The sequence below is a fragment of the Gopherus evgoodei genome, chromosome 5 (assembly GCF_007399415.2).
Source record: "Gopherus evgoodei ecotype Sinaloan lineage chromosome 5, rGopEvg1_v1.p, whole genome shotgun sequence".
In the NCBI taxonomy this organism is placed as follows: Eukaryota; Metazoa; Chordata; order Testudines; family Testudinidae; genus Gopherus; species Gopherus evgoodei.
The window spans coordinates 73,550,656-73,566,060 of record NC_044326.1 but is presented as its reverse complement, the minus strand read 5'-3'; the positions used below and the strand labels follow the sequence as shown (position 1 = coordinate 73,566,060).

The 15,405-nt window shown below is 41.4% G+C and overlaps 1 protein-coding gene across 1 annotated transcript in view; it reads left to right on the top strand.

The window, feature by feature from the left end:
* The window catches only part of PALLD (palladin, cytoskeletal associated protein), a 340,242-nt gene that overhangs the window by 255,869 nt on the left and 68,968 nt on the right, over nucleotides 1–15,405 (top strand). The window contains 1 exon segment of the mRNA XM_030563213.1: nucleotides 12,015–12,695. Within this exon segment, the coding sequence (XP_030419073.1) occupies nucleotides 12,015–12,695 (681 nt within the window).

Below are 15,405 nucleotides of genomic sequence, written 5' to 3'. Positions count from 1 at the left end.
TAGATTAATCTCAGATATTTGTTTTCATTAAGTTATCTTATCAAGTAGCTCAGATGCAAACTTACAGCTACAGTGTATATTCCATTGATCAGAAGCTTCTTGCATCTCTACAGAGATATTCATTTCATTTCTTCTTTTTAAAGATAAAGACAATGGAATTGAGATAATCAACTAACTTCATAAATCAGCCCATCTTAGGGTTGCCAAGTGTCTGGTTTTTGATCAGCACGCCCAGTCAAAAAGCTACTCTGGTGGCTGCTGACTGGGCTGCTAAAAGTTTGGTTGGTGGCACAGCGGAGCTGCATGGCTCCTGGAAGCAGCCAGCATGTCCAGCTCCTATTTGCAGGGGTGGCCACAGGGGCTCCATGCACTGGCCTGTCCCAAGCTCTGGCTCTGCAGCTCCCATTGGCTGGGAACCATAGCCAATGGGAACTGCATGGGCGGCACCTATGGGCATGAGCAGCACGCAGAGCCCCCTGGGCCCTCCGCCTAGGAGTCAGACATGCTGGTTGCTTCCAGGAGCCGCACGAGGCCAGGGTAGGCAGGGAGCCTGCCTTAGCCCTGCTGCGCTGTCAACTGGGAGCTGCCTGATGTAAGCGCCGCCCAGCTGGAGCCCTCACCCCTTCCTGCACCCCGACCCGCTGCCTGAGCCCTGATCCCCCTCTCGGAGCCCACACCCCCTCCTGCACCCAAACTCTCTCCCAGAGCCTGCACCCCAAACCCCTGCCCCAGCCCTGATCCTGCTTCTGCACCCCAAACCCCTCATCCCCAGCCCCACCCCAGAGTCTGCATCCCTTCCCCATCCCTGAGCCCCTCCTGCACTCCAAACCCCTTGTCCCCAGCCCAGAGCCCCCCTGCACCCTGAACCCCTTATTTCTGGCCTCACTCTGGAGCCCTCACCCCCTCCTGAACCCCATCCCTCTGCCCCCGCCCAGTGACAGTGAGTGAGAGTGGGGGAGAGCAAGCAACAGAGGGAAGGGGTTTGTAGTAAGTAGGGGGCAGGGCCTCGAAGAAGGGGCAGGACAGAGGCAGAGCCTCAGGAAGGAGGTGGGGCAAGGATGTTCGATTTTCTGTGATTAGAAATTTGACAACCCCAGCCCATGTCTAAATTGAATCTGGTAAATTCTGGATGTCCTGTTACTTAGTCAAACACTGTATAATTTTAATATGTTCTGTGTGCATCATAATGAAAATTTGCCCCACTAAATCTGTATAAATTGGATGGTACTATAGCATTAGATAATTTGTTTACTATATGCAGATATTAGGTTATCTGATTTTAATTAGGAATAATAGCAGCCATCTTTTGCCTCTTTTTTCATTTTAATATGTGTATGGTATTATGCTATTGCAGTTTTAAAAGCCTTAATTCTGGATTTAAAGAAAAGAAATCTCTGCATGAGTCTTTGAAGAGAGCAGTCCTACCTCCTGGTCTTGCTTACTGTACATGAAAATGAAATCCAACGGACATACCAATAGACACTGGTCCTTGTACTTTAATAGATGTTAAAGATGCAGAAGACCTGTTGGTCCATTGCTGTGCTAATGCAGGATTCTGTTATGTTTTGTGCAATCTAGTTGTAAGTTCAAGCAATGGTTCTTCTACAAATAACAGTGCCTCACCTATCTATAAGGTATGCTTTTCTCCCCTCAACAGTATCACTTAATGCCTCATGCTCAATTCTTCATGTTATATGTCTGTTGTAAGGGACTCATACCATTGCTTAAGTGACACTCTTGAATTACCAGTGCAGACTGCAATGTAAGGTACCAAACTCAATTTTCTGATTATAGTCCCAACAGGGACATTAAGTTCAGTTTTACTAGTAAAGCTATACTGTGTCTTTGACTTGTTAAACAATGAATGCACACAGGAGCACAATTTCCTCTCTTTCTGAACTCAGGCTGAATTTGTTATCTTACTGGTACATGTTTTGAAAAATGTCCTTATGGTGTTAGAGATAGGAAAAATGGTTCCTGTCTGTGAGAACATTGTATGGCGACGTCTTGTGTCTCAACAAGTACTGGCAATATTACTACTGCTGGTTTCCTTCGGATAGAAATTAACTTGACGCCTTTTGACCGATAACCAAACAAAAATGGGCACTAGTACAAATACCACTTTTTAGGACAAGTTGGGAAAGTCCTTAATAGTCAAACTAGGGCAGAATTTCCTTATAAGAGAGTTCACAGACAATGGCGCTACTATGCATATGTTTTACATTTGTTGTCTTGTTGTCTGAGGTTTTGCCTGATAATGAATCAAGCTTATTTTCAAAGTATCCTCTATCACAGTGGATTGTATTAATAGTAGAACATTCTATGTTTCTTTTGAGTAGATTGTTTCTGTTTCTCTCTTTTGACTGAATTGGTTGTTTGTTTATAAACAACAATCCAGTTAATACGGTATCCATGGAAAGTATTGTTCAATAGCATTTGAAGATATTTACCAGCAAATTTTATGTGTTGAAGAGACAGAGGTCGGTGAGGCAAAACAAATCTGGAAAGTTTCAATTGTAGGGATTGTTCCTAGTTGTCCAGAATGAGGACCAAATTTGACCCTCAGTTATATCCATGCATCCTCACTGAAGTCTGTGTAAGTAAGGACAAAATTTAGCCCTGAATATTTTCATTTTAGCATGTACATTGCTATTGTTCTTTCATTTATTATTCAAAGCCTACCCCGACAGGAGCCTTTCTAGGAAAATTAAACAGGCTGTGATTGTTTCTTGGAATGCAGGGTATCATTCAGGATTAAGAGGCTTGGTGCTTAGTATAAAAATGTTTATGCTAATATGGCCTGAGGGCTCTGCCTGCATTGAGCACATTTGGAAATGTTGCACCATTGTTTTAAATTTTCCTCTTTGTCAAGCTTCCTTGTCATGTAACCATTTTAAATTTATACACATCTTTTTCAAAATGTGAAAATACTAATTTACCATCCCCAGTGTAATTAGGTGCAATCCTGCTCACTACAGCTGTTATCTCGTGCAACCTTAGTAGAAGGGTAGTTTTTCTATTTTAAAAATGGAATTATTGCATCATTGATAAAATTCATGAAAATCTTTACAAGTTTAAGAGTGGTAGCCATGTTAGTTTGTGTCAGCAAAAACAATGTGGCTCCTTAGAGACTAACAAATTTATTTGGGCATAAGATTTCATGGGCTAAAACCTACTTCATCAGATGCATGGACTGAAAAGTACAGTAAGCGGTGTGTGTGTGTATGTATATATATATATATATATGAAAAGATGGGTGTTGCCTTACCAAGTGTGGGATCAGTGCTAACGAGGCTAAATCAATTAATGTGGAAGTGGCCTGTTCTCAACAGTTGATTACTCTTGTAGTGCTACCGAGGCCAATGCAATCAAGGTGGACATTGCCCATTTCCAACAGTTGACAAGAAGGTGTGAGTTATCAGCAGAGAGAAAATTACTTTTTGTAGTGACCCATCCACTCCCAGTCTTTATTCAGACCTAATTTGGTGGTGTCCAGTTTGCAAATTAATTCCAGTTCAGCAGTTTCTTGTTGAAGTCTTTTTCTGAAGTATTTTTGTTAAAGAATTGCCACTTTTAAGTCTATTATAGAGTGTCCAGGGAGATTAAAGTACTGTACTACTGGTTTTTGAATGTTACAATTCTTAATGGACACAAATCAGACATTTACTCTTTTGCATAGAGACTGTCCAGTTTGGCCAATGTACATAACAGAGGGGCATTGCTGACACATGATGGCATATATCACATTGGTAGACATGCAGGTGAACGAGCCCCTGATGGTGTGGCTGATGTGGTTAGGTCCTATGATGGTGTCCCTTAAATAGATATGTGGACAGAGTTGGCAACGGGGTTTGTAGCAGGGATTGGTTCCTAGATTAGTGTTTTTGTTGTGTGGTGTGTAGTTGCTGCTGAGTATTTGCTTCAGGTTGGGGGGCTGTTTGTAAGCAAGGACTGGCCTGTCTCCCAAGGTCTGTGAGAGTGAGGGATAGTCCTTCAGGAAAACAGACTTCAATGAGAAACTGCAGAACTAGAATTAAACCATCAGGGTTCAAACCCTGCCTGTCCTGTGACAGACTGATTCCCATCAATGATGGACATAGCCAATGCCTCTTCAGCCTTGGAAAGACCCACATCTCAGATAGGTGCTCTGTGTGCAAGTGAATCTCCACAAGAACCTACAAATCGAGGGATGTCCAGCTCAAGTTACACCTGCTAGAGCAGTCCTTGTGAGTCAGTTTGGGCCCAGAGAGGGTAGTAAGTACCAGAATGTGGCCAGACAAACCAGCTTCAACCAATTATGCCTCGAACAGACACTATACCCCAGGATTAGGCAGAGAAAAGAGGGTGAGAGGCACCTCTGACAAAGCCAGCACTGGCAACTTCCACGCTGACCAATTCAGCACTGACAGTCTCCGCATCGGCAGCCTTGATGCTAACAGCCCTGTCACAGGCTGCCAGCTGATAACCTCAGCAGCAAAATCAGAACCTTTGCCCATGAAAAGGTGATATCAAGAGACTGAGCTGGAGGGAGCTGAAACATAGCTTCAAACAGGGAGCATAGTCCCGAAGAGACAGTTCATCCAAAGGCAGAACCTCCAAGCCCTCCACCAAAACTGAAGAGATGCAGCAGAAAATGAGACCCAGTACTGATACCCATGAATGAGCCTGGCAATGATGTGAGATGCATCCTGCAAGACTCAATGTTCCCTGCAGAGATATCCTCCACACCACGCAGTGACTAGAACCAGGGTCAATATCAGTTTTGTGTCCGCATACAGCACCACCACTGAAAGAAGAGCTCTTCACTTCACCATCCTACTCCTTTTCTCCAGTGTTGAGTAGGGATCCCTGACCCCTGCCTTTTGAAAGCAGTCTTAAGGAGCATACCAGGTGGCTTTCATTTAGAGTTCCATCTCAGCTGGAGGGTGAGCGGCACCAAACTAATCAGTTTCTAGCAAGCTGATGTCCCTACAGCATGCCACCAGGACTGTATCGGCCCTACTGAGAACTATCATAATTCGGGTCTGGGAGCAGATATCCCTCTGATACATCCAGAAAGAGGAGGAGATCCTGTTCCTTAATGACATCATTAGCCAGGCCACCGACATGAGCTGGACAATGGCCCCCATGAGCAAGAGGTAATGGAGGGACATCAACAACTGACCCCTATCTCTACACAAGATGTCATCCTCACCAGATGAAGTGGTGGTGCATGTCCCACAGCCAGCCAGCACTCAGTGCCTTCAAGGCATTCCAGGATCTTTTGTCTCACATTGCAGAGACTACAAACATTGAAATGACATTGATACAGGAAAAATCCCACAAACTTTTTTATATTTTAAGCACTGCAACTCCAGCCCAGGGTCTCACTCCCTTTCAATCAGAGGGTCCTGCAGCTGACCAAACCCTGGCCATTCTTCCTCCTACTTCTAAACTAGTGGAGAAGAGGTACAGATGTCTCCAAAGGGATTTGAATACTTCTATGGCCACCCAATTTGAGGGCTTCTGGTTGTTTTGGCAGTACAGGAAAATTTCAAGTCCACAAAAGGCCTGTCGAAGAACAGAGATCCTAAGAAGCTGGGTCTGTTTGGACGCAAGGTATATTAATTTCCCTCACTGCATCTCCAAGATGAAAAGTACAAGGCCCTGTTTACTATATATGACTTTCTCACCTGGAAGAGGGTCACACTATTTCTGTTACATAAAGCAGCAGAAGATGGCACCAAACCTATAATATGCTCTTCCCCTGTTCGCCTAGATAGACCTCCTGGTGAACTATGAAAAATCATCCCTTGTCCCATCACAGAAGATAAAGTTCATAGAAGCTTTGATTGACTCTGGGTCCACAAGAGCATATCTTCCTAAAGACAGGTTTTTGTTCATGCAATCAATAGTACATGAAATGAAATCAGACTCTACCATGATGGTATGGACTCATCTGGGGCAGCTAAGCCATATGTGTGCATACACTTACATTATACACTTTTCCAAGCTTCTTCTATTGGCTCTATGATGGAACTCTGGCTCAGATTACTCTATTCCCCAGCAAAACACCAAATGAACAAGAAAGACCTGATCCCGCCTCAGATTGTCACTGAGATGGTTGCAGGAACCCAAGAATGTACATAAAGGAGTTCTGTTCACAGCTCTTCCCCTCAAATAGTTGCTATGGAGGTCCATTAGAGACCCAGTATTCCTTCATTGGGTATCTCCCATGATAGACCTGATTACCATCATCAACAATGCCAAGTGCCAAAACTTTTGTTCTGGAGGGGCACAAATCTGAATAGATACCAGATGCCTATCTTCTACACTGGTCTTAAGGCCTTCTCTGTGCCTTTCTATTGATTCCCCAAGATAATATCCAAGATCAAATGAGACAAAGCCACAGTCATCCTTGTAGTCCTTACTGTCCAAAGCAGTTCTGGTTGAAAGACAGGCCACAGATGTCCACCCAAACACCTGTCCAGCTTCCAACTGCCCAGATCTGATTTCACAGCACCTTGAACAGATACTCCACACAGACCCAAAGTCACTGCACCTATCAGCATGGCTGTTGGCTGGATCAGTACCACAGACAAAGACTGCTCTAGGCAAGTCCAGGAAGCCCTGAAACAAAGCAGGAAAATATTGTTCAGGAATATCTGTTCATCAGACCTGCTGTGCAAAAGAGTTTAATCTCGTATGCATGAGGCACATGTACATCCCCACTGATTACATCATCTCAAAGAACCACAGCTACTGTAGGGTCAGTAACTGTTCTTTTTCTGAGAGGGAGAAGGCAAAGCAGAATTGCTGGCTGCCTTACCAGGTAAAGTACTGTCCTATCGTTTTGTGTACAGTTCATTTACATCATGTAGTAATAATAATACCTACCTCTTCTATCACACTTTTCATCAGTAGATCTCAAAGCACTTTAGTCTGTATCATTGTTCCCATTTTTTTCCAGATGTGGAAATGTGTCACATGGAGGGAAGTGACTTGTCCACGGTCACCCTGAAGGCCACTGGCAGAAATGGGAATTGAACTCAGCTGTCCTGAGTTCTCCTATAGTGCCCTATCTGCTAGCTATACTGCCTCCCCACTGTTAGTGTTAGTCACTAGTTTAATCTTGGCCTCTAGTCAATGTATGTCTCCTGGACCAAAGATTCTATACATAAAGCTCATTTTTGATGTCTGATGCTCTTTTTCATATTGTATTCAACCACCTACTACCAGTATGCATAAATGTACACAGGTAGTGAGCTGACCACATGTAATTATAAGGAACATCCACCCAAATACCTGAGATCAGTATTGAGCCATTTATAATAGTTGGTGCAGATTGGTATGTATATTGTGGTTGTCAGTTGTTGTCTGAAGAAAGCTCTGATGTTGGCATGAGGGATTCACTAACTTCATAATGGGAAAACAGTCCTCCTAGGCAATTAGAGTAGTCAGACTCCAGTTCCCATAAGCTTTGCGGCTACAAATTTTCATTAAGCAAGGCAATAAAATAATTATACTTATTTATAAGTTAGATGTCTCTTTCATTTCAGTAAGTTGTCTTGGAAGGGGCAAAAAGGAAAACAAAGTTGTAGAAATATCTGAGACATAATCTGTTCTTGAAGCTCAGTATATGTACATTAAATAAAGCATTGCTTAGTTACAGAGAGTGTAAGAATTCCCACCGTTAATTATAACTCTTCAGTACTCAGAGGTATAAAAGAAAAAAGTGACAACTTGGAGCACACACAGTTCCCAGAAGCTAGTATATTTCCAGCCTCAAGATGATCACATCTCTATCATTAGAAACTACTAGTGGTGTGAAGAACATAAATCCTAATTCTTAGAAGCAATGCAAGCTGAGTTTCTTCCTCCCCCAGTCTCTCTCTTTCAAGACAGAGTTGTACAGCAGGTGAAAGACAATCCAGGAAAGACATAGTAATGGAGGTGAAAAAGGACCATGGCTTCTGCTATCATTTTAGACACTGTTATTAAGAGCTGAGACTTCTTCTCCAAATGGTTCTGAAATAGATACAGCAGAAACTAGCTCCTGTAGAATAGAACAGTAGTTTATACATGTTATGTAGAAAAGTCATAACATTACTGCACTATGTCTATAGTAAATTGGCAAAAATTAAGTATTGTGGACAGGGTAATAATATGCACACTCACATTAAGAACTGAATTACCTTCATAATGTATTACAGCTTTTCCCTGTTGTTGTTTAGGCCCGTGCTCTTGTTCATATTAATATGTTACTGCTACTCACTGTTACTGTAAATATGTTTTTTCAGTTGGCTTAGAAGTCTTATTTTTGTCCAGCTAGGCAGAGATATATACATGTGCAAATCTATAGCAAGAATTTCCAACAGCAGGCCAGGAAATAACTGACAAATATGAGAATAAAGCTGTTGAAATCCCTTTATAAATGGTCACGTCTGAGTTCAAATGACTTGCTGAATCTCCATTTCCCCTCTACCTCCAATGTGATTATTTTATAGTCAACTTGGCCTTTTCACTGAGTGAATTTTATTCAGAAGTTACTTTTGATTTTTTAGTTTCTGTAATTAATTGTTAGAGAAAACTGTAGGTAAACCTCAAATAAGTAATAAAAATAAGTATGTGAAGATGTTATGTTTTTTTTCACTGTGTTTAAAGAAGTAGATGTAAAATAAATGTGTCCAGTTCTATGAAAGTGTGTCTGTCTATCACCCTGGATTACTAAACACACCTTAGTTGGCTGAGATAGGATCATGTTGCTATAACTAAACTAGTATTGTTTGTGTGTCCTCCTAGTCCCTGAAGTTTTTCTTTATCTTGTAGTTGCTTCACTATTGCTGCTAATAAAGGAAGAAGCACTGGTACAGATTGGCCACAGGAGGAGTATTTTTAACTACTGTGTCTAGATTTGCACTGAGTAAGATTAGATGATGTGGTGCAACAGTGCTAAACATCACTGCCCCATCTCCACCCTCACGCTCCCAACATTATTAGCACCAGTGCAACAGCAATAATGGGATTTTTTTTGAAAAATGCTGGCTGACATTACTCTAGGATGTGTCTAGCACTAGAAAACTTAGTACCTGTCTTACAGCAACAGAATAGCTGCAAAGATGCCTAATACAGGGATCATGCATTTTTACCATTGTGTCATGAAAACCTGCTCAGAGTAGGGTCTTACCTTTACCCAACATGTAGATTTTCATAACACCCTGGTATTATGCCTGATCCTGGGCTACACTAGCACTTCCACCATTACTAACACTGATATAGCTGCATCATGTAGCAGCAATTGCTGTAAAACCAGTAGTAATTAGCATCAACAAGGCCCTAGATGGTCACTGCTATGTTCTGCCACTGTTTGAAACATGAACACATGACTTCGTAATTTAAAATAAAAAAGATTCAAGACAGCGCAGATACCTTTTGTTATGGCACATGCTTGGTGAAAAGTCTGTGTTTGAGATTGTTAAATTTCTTCCATACCTGGCACAGAATATGTAGTGAGGTACATTTCTATTTATTTTTGTGGCCTTAGTCTCACTACAGCACATATAAATGATGAGGAACATAAAGTAAAATTGATATGAAAATGAAAGTAAAAATATGTTAAAACTCTTCCATGACCATTAGACAATGTGCCCAAGAATAGTTAAAATGCACAATCTGGAAGGGACAAACTTAAAAAGGAAAACCCCAAAATTAAAAAAAATATATTTTTTTTGCTCATTTATCCAAGATGGTTTGGTATTGCTGATGGAACTCTGCCATTGACTGGGAGGGTCAGATGACCGTATGGGCTAAAAAGAAAGCCTCAATGCAAAATAGCTCAAGCAATAGCTCTTTCAGGGTAAGGGACATTCAAAGGGTATAATAAAAACTGAAGACCAGCTTTAACCCAAACCTAACATCAAAACAGTCTGAACTCAGGAGGAAACTATATGGTCAACATTCAAAGAATGAATATTCAGAAATCTGTAGTGAATAACTTCAAAATGTTTCACACAACTACATTGAAAACAGTCTGGTAAAAAAGAGCTAATCTGCTACTAACAAAGTATGTACTGTAGGTGGGGTAACTCTCATTTCTCGACCAAAGTAGCTTTGTGATATGGTTTTACAAAACAGTCAGACCCTTCAAAATGTTGATTTTTTTCAATACTGTGTCTCAAAATACCTTGTGTGATTAATCTTAACCCTCTCTCCCCCTCTTTACAGCCAAACAGTCTCCTTTTCTAGACACCACACGTGAAATTTCAGGGCAGAAAATATTTTCAGAGTACTCTGTGGAGCAGGAGTATCAAAATGAATCTTATAATGGAAAGTAGGTTACAAATGTAACTATGACATGATCCATTTCTAATACCAAAAGTATGCATCCATTATGGTGTTTGTCATACATACATATTCCATGAATTCAATAGACTCTGCAGTAAAATCTCTGGTTAAATAGTGACCTAAATTATATGATAAATGACACACTGTATATAATATTGTAAAGTATATGTGAAATATACTGAAAAGGTGCATCTGCACATAAAACCACAAGGACATCTGGAGTATTGAGACAAAGTTACAATTCCCAGCTGGGACAAGCCAGTAAAACAGATGAGTTTTAGAATCAAGACCACACACAGCAAAGTTTGATCTCTGCTTTGGATAGGGGCCTTATTGAGGTTGTAGTGCTGCTAAAGCAGGATTGTTAAAGGAGATTCACAAACTACCTTAATGGTCCTTAGTCTCGATATTTTTTTTATAGAAGTACTGCTTTCCTGTTAATTGCTCCTTCAATGTGTAATGTAAATGGTCATTTAAGCAATTGTACAATAAGCAAAAATATGTACAGGATCTGATTGTCATCAATGTTGAGTGTCTATAGTTCCTGTTGACTTCATTTGGAGTTCTGGGTGCTCAGCACTTCTGAATGTCAAACCTACAGTCTTTACAGTTATGTGAATGTGAAGAAGTTCTGTATTTTTATAATAAATAAACCTATCTCCCATTGGTGTGGTGCTATGAGTCCAGTTAGCAGAGCCCTAGCACTTCAGTTCCTCAGTTGCCTCCTGGTATGGTCGGGTTCTGAGGCTTGGTTAAGAATAAAAGTTTTGACGAGTACAGCTGTATTAACAGCTGTCAGTGGAAAAGCTGGGACTAAAACTCATGGTTCCTGGTACGGAGTTTAGTTCACTTTTCCCTATGTTGCAGAAAATTATGGGGGAAATTTCATTCACTCCCTCACAAATGTGTGGGAAGGTTTGACAGAACTGTCAAATGTCTGTCACCTCATGGGAATGACACATGATTAACAGCAGGCACAAACTAGGGCATTTAGATTTCTAGCAACCTGAATGTGGCTGCAGTTGTTTAGATATTTGAACACCATAGTGTAAGAGACAGAATTGAGGCCCTTTTTTAAAAAGTGACTCTTAATACTAGGACTCTTGCAATTAATATATTAAGTTCAAATAAAATTAACAAATGATCCACCGGCACCCAAATAAAAGTCAAACCTTTTTTAAAATTCAAAAGATTTTTAATTTCTATTGTGGCATCAGCTGAAAATAAAAGTACTAAGAAGATCACAAAAAGGACTTGACTTGCAGTATTTGCAGGTCTGATGAAATAGGGAACTACAGGAAATCTGCCATCCCAATCTCCAGACCAAAAAGGTTTGAATCTGTTGGGAAAAGCATTAAATAAGTATCCAAACCAAATCTCCCGACTTCATTGAGGTTTTCCGTCCCAGCAGGGATTCATGTCTTTATTAATTAGAGAGCTTACAAATGGTCCTTTAGCTATAATTAAGTGTTGCAGCTGTTGAATATCTGATGTGTGTTCTTGCAGGGACTTTGCTGGCAAGGGGATAGACTTAAGGATCCGATATGCAAATAGCTCTGACTTCCATTGGCTTCTAAAATTCCAGGTGACAAAATGGAGCTCAGTGTCTAGATAATGAGGTTGTCTCTTTATTTTAATCCTCTCCTCTCCCATCACCATCCCTCTGATTAACTTTCTTTCTTCTCATGCAGGGACCCTCTAAAACTACAACAACTGCAGAACCAAATTCGTCTGGAACAAGAAGGTGGCCAGCGGTACCATCACCACCAGCAACATCAAAACCCTCTGCCATCTCCTCCTTTTCCTCCTCCCCCTTCTTTCCAGGAGCTGTTGTCCAGCCAGTCTGTCACTTCTCCGGTGCAAATGAGCATTCTCAACTCCCACACTTCCCCAACCATGCAGTCATCCAGCACCTTCAGCTATGCCCGGCCTAAACAGTTCATTGCTGCTCAGAACATCAGCCCTGCTTCAGGTTATGTAACTCCTTCATCTGGCTCTTCCACATCCAGCCTGCCGTCCCCTATGTCTCCAACTGCCTCTCAGAAACAATTTGGCAGAGCACCTGTTCCCCCTTTCTCCCAGCCATTTGCTCCGGAAGGGGAGTACCTGTGGTCTCCATCTTCCTCTTCGCCTCCTCCCCCACCTCCACCAGTCTTTAGTCCAACTGCAACATTTTCAGTTTCTGATTCCTTCCCACCCCCTCCTCCTCCTCTCCCTTCCTCAGTTTCCTCACCTTCCCGCAGTCTTTCTCCAACTGCTAGATTCTCTAACTCCAGCCAGTCTCCAGCAGCGTTCCTCAGCTCCATGTTACCATCCCAGCCACCGCCTATATCTGTCAATGCACTAGGACTTCCAAAAGGTGTTATGCCTCCGTGAGTATACACAACTAATGAACTTCTTACATTTAATTTTATTGCTTCTCCATTTTATAGCTTTTTGGCTCTCTGCACTGTGGCTAGCTGAGAGGGGGTGGGAGAATGACTGATTCTTGAATCAGTGGAAGGAATTGCAAGGAAATTTCCCTTCGGGCTAGAAGTCTTGCAGTCACTTTCATAAGGTGATACTTGGCCTCTGAGTCTAGTGATTTCTGTACATGGAGGAATGTCAGGGAAGAAGACACTGATCAGAAATCTCATGCTGTATTCTGCTTATGGAACAAACCTGCAGAGATGGAAAATGAAGGGGCACAATGGCCTACTGATATTTAGTTATCTTTTTTTGCTCGGGGTGGGGAAGAGAGGACGTGGTGCTGGAGATTTGGAAGAACTGTGTTTAAAAAACAGGAAAAACACCACAGACTACATCAGCTCCACATATTTTCTCTCCCTTTTGTCTCCCCGCAAGGCTAAAATATTGTTCTGGAGCATGCCAAAAGCCCAGAGCAGTTCAGTTTGTCTTTCCATTGGCACTAGGTTCTCATTCCATTGTTGGAGAACAAAGAGAAATGCTAAAGAACAAAAAATGAGAATAGCTGGATCCAAGGCTTATTTATAACTTTGTTTAAGGGCTTTCTAAACATGTTCACAGTATCAAGATAACTTGCTCAACTATAGATTTGGTGCAGTAGGAACTTCTGTTATTTCACTCCAAGGTATGTGATGGATGACAAGGGAGAGATAAGATGGATACCAGAGTAGTGATTCAGGTATAAGTTGTTTTTTTTTAAAGTGTTTGTCTAGATTTACATCCTGTGTCTTAATTATGATATTTGATCACAAAATAAACAGAGTTAAGGAGAAAATGAATAGTTTCATTCACTCTTGCAGTCACTCTAACTTTGTTTTGTTTGCCTTGCTGTCTCCTCCTTTCCAGTGTCTCCATTCCTATAGTGATACTCAGTTCTAGTATGTGTTCAGGAACAGGTTTGCAGGTACATGCAGCCCTGGAATAGTGGTTTTTTTGTGGGGGTGGAGGGGGCAGTCGGTGGTGGTGGGTGTATGCAGCCCACAAAGGTCCCAGGCTGCCCTGGGTATTTCACCAGAACTCAGTGTAGCTGTTTGTGTGTGACTCCTAAGGCATGTTTGGAAAAATTCTGTCAGTTACGCCAAGATATTAATGAATTTGTCTGCAATGCAAACAGAACGTTGTAATCTTAATTATAACATTTGATGATGTTAAAAGATCTGTTACATAATTCAAAAATCAACTTGTTCTGTCTCTTTAATTTTTAGTTTTATTTTTCTCTTTTCCTACCAAATTTCTTCTTTCCTGTTACTGTATGTTATCATATCCTTTCTTAGTTTTTTTCAGTGTCTGTTTCCCTTTTGTCTTGTTTAACAGTATTCTCATTCCCATCATCTTCTATCTACCCTGCCACTCTTTCCTGTGTTTTTTCTCTTCTTTCTTCCCCCAAGTTCTTTCAGCCTCTCAACTTCCATATTTCTATCTTCTCAAAATTTCTAATTTATTGTCCCATCCCTTCTTACCACCTCTGTTTCCCCTTCACTCCTCCCTTCTTCTTTGTCATCTCTATCTTTCTAAGATCCCCATTACTGTAGTACATAAGCACTCCCTGGTCTCTAATGTATTTATTCTCACAACACCTCTGTGAGGATATCTCCCATTTTACAGATGGAGAACTCAAGCACTAGAGGGGCTGAATGACTTGCCCAAGGTCACACAGCAAGTTGGTGGTGAAGGGAGGAACTGAACCCAGGTCTCCCAAGTTCCAGGCTAACACCACAACAATTAGACCATCTCTCCTACCCCTTTTCTTCACTTTACTCGCTTTTTTTCTCAGCTCTCACCCTCCACTCACTCCAGTACATGGTTGTTGCCTGCCTGTATGGGTCTCCACAGACGGAGCCAGTTAGTAGTATAAATGAGACTAGACTGAGCAAAATTAACTGACTGCCAATCAGCTCCAGCGATGTAGGAGGAGCAGAAGTTGGTCAGCTCTGCAGTCTGTAAAAGGGAAAAAGCCTGAATGATTAGCAGTCCAATCCTGGCCTGTACTCCTTCCTATCACCTTGCTATTGATGCCCGTTCATTCTAAAAGGAAGACACTGTTTCCTTGATAAGACACTGAAGTGGGGTCATCTGGGTGCTGAACTTGGAGTCGAGATTGGGCACTTGTCATTTCAACTCTGACATGCATCATGAGCAAGTCATTTAATTTCTCTTTCTTCATTTCCTAATCTATTAAATGGGATTATAAATGATACATTATGAGTTGCTGAACATGAACTAGTTAAAGTGTGGAAAGCATTCTGTAGATGGAAATGAGCAGTATCTTTATCAACATTGGAGAGTCCAGTATAAGCCGAGGTCTAAAGAAATGGAATTTCAGTTTTAAAATAGATTTTTACTACCATTGACATCAATGGGAGTAGGGTTGGATCCTTGATTGTTTTTTAAATACTTTACATTAGCTACCTTTCTTACCAACTGCTTTTATTAAGAGAGAGAGCATTCTTGCAGCAAACTTTATGGTCACTTTCAATGCTTTCCCCTCTCTTGTCTTTTTATTGCTGGTATTTCTTTGCCACTTTCCTAGTATGCTTGAGGATCATAGAATATCAGGGTTGGAAGGGACCTCAAGAGGTCATCTAGTCCAAGCCCCTACTCAAAGCAGGACCAACA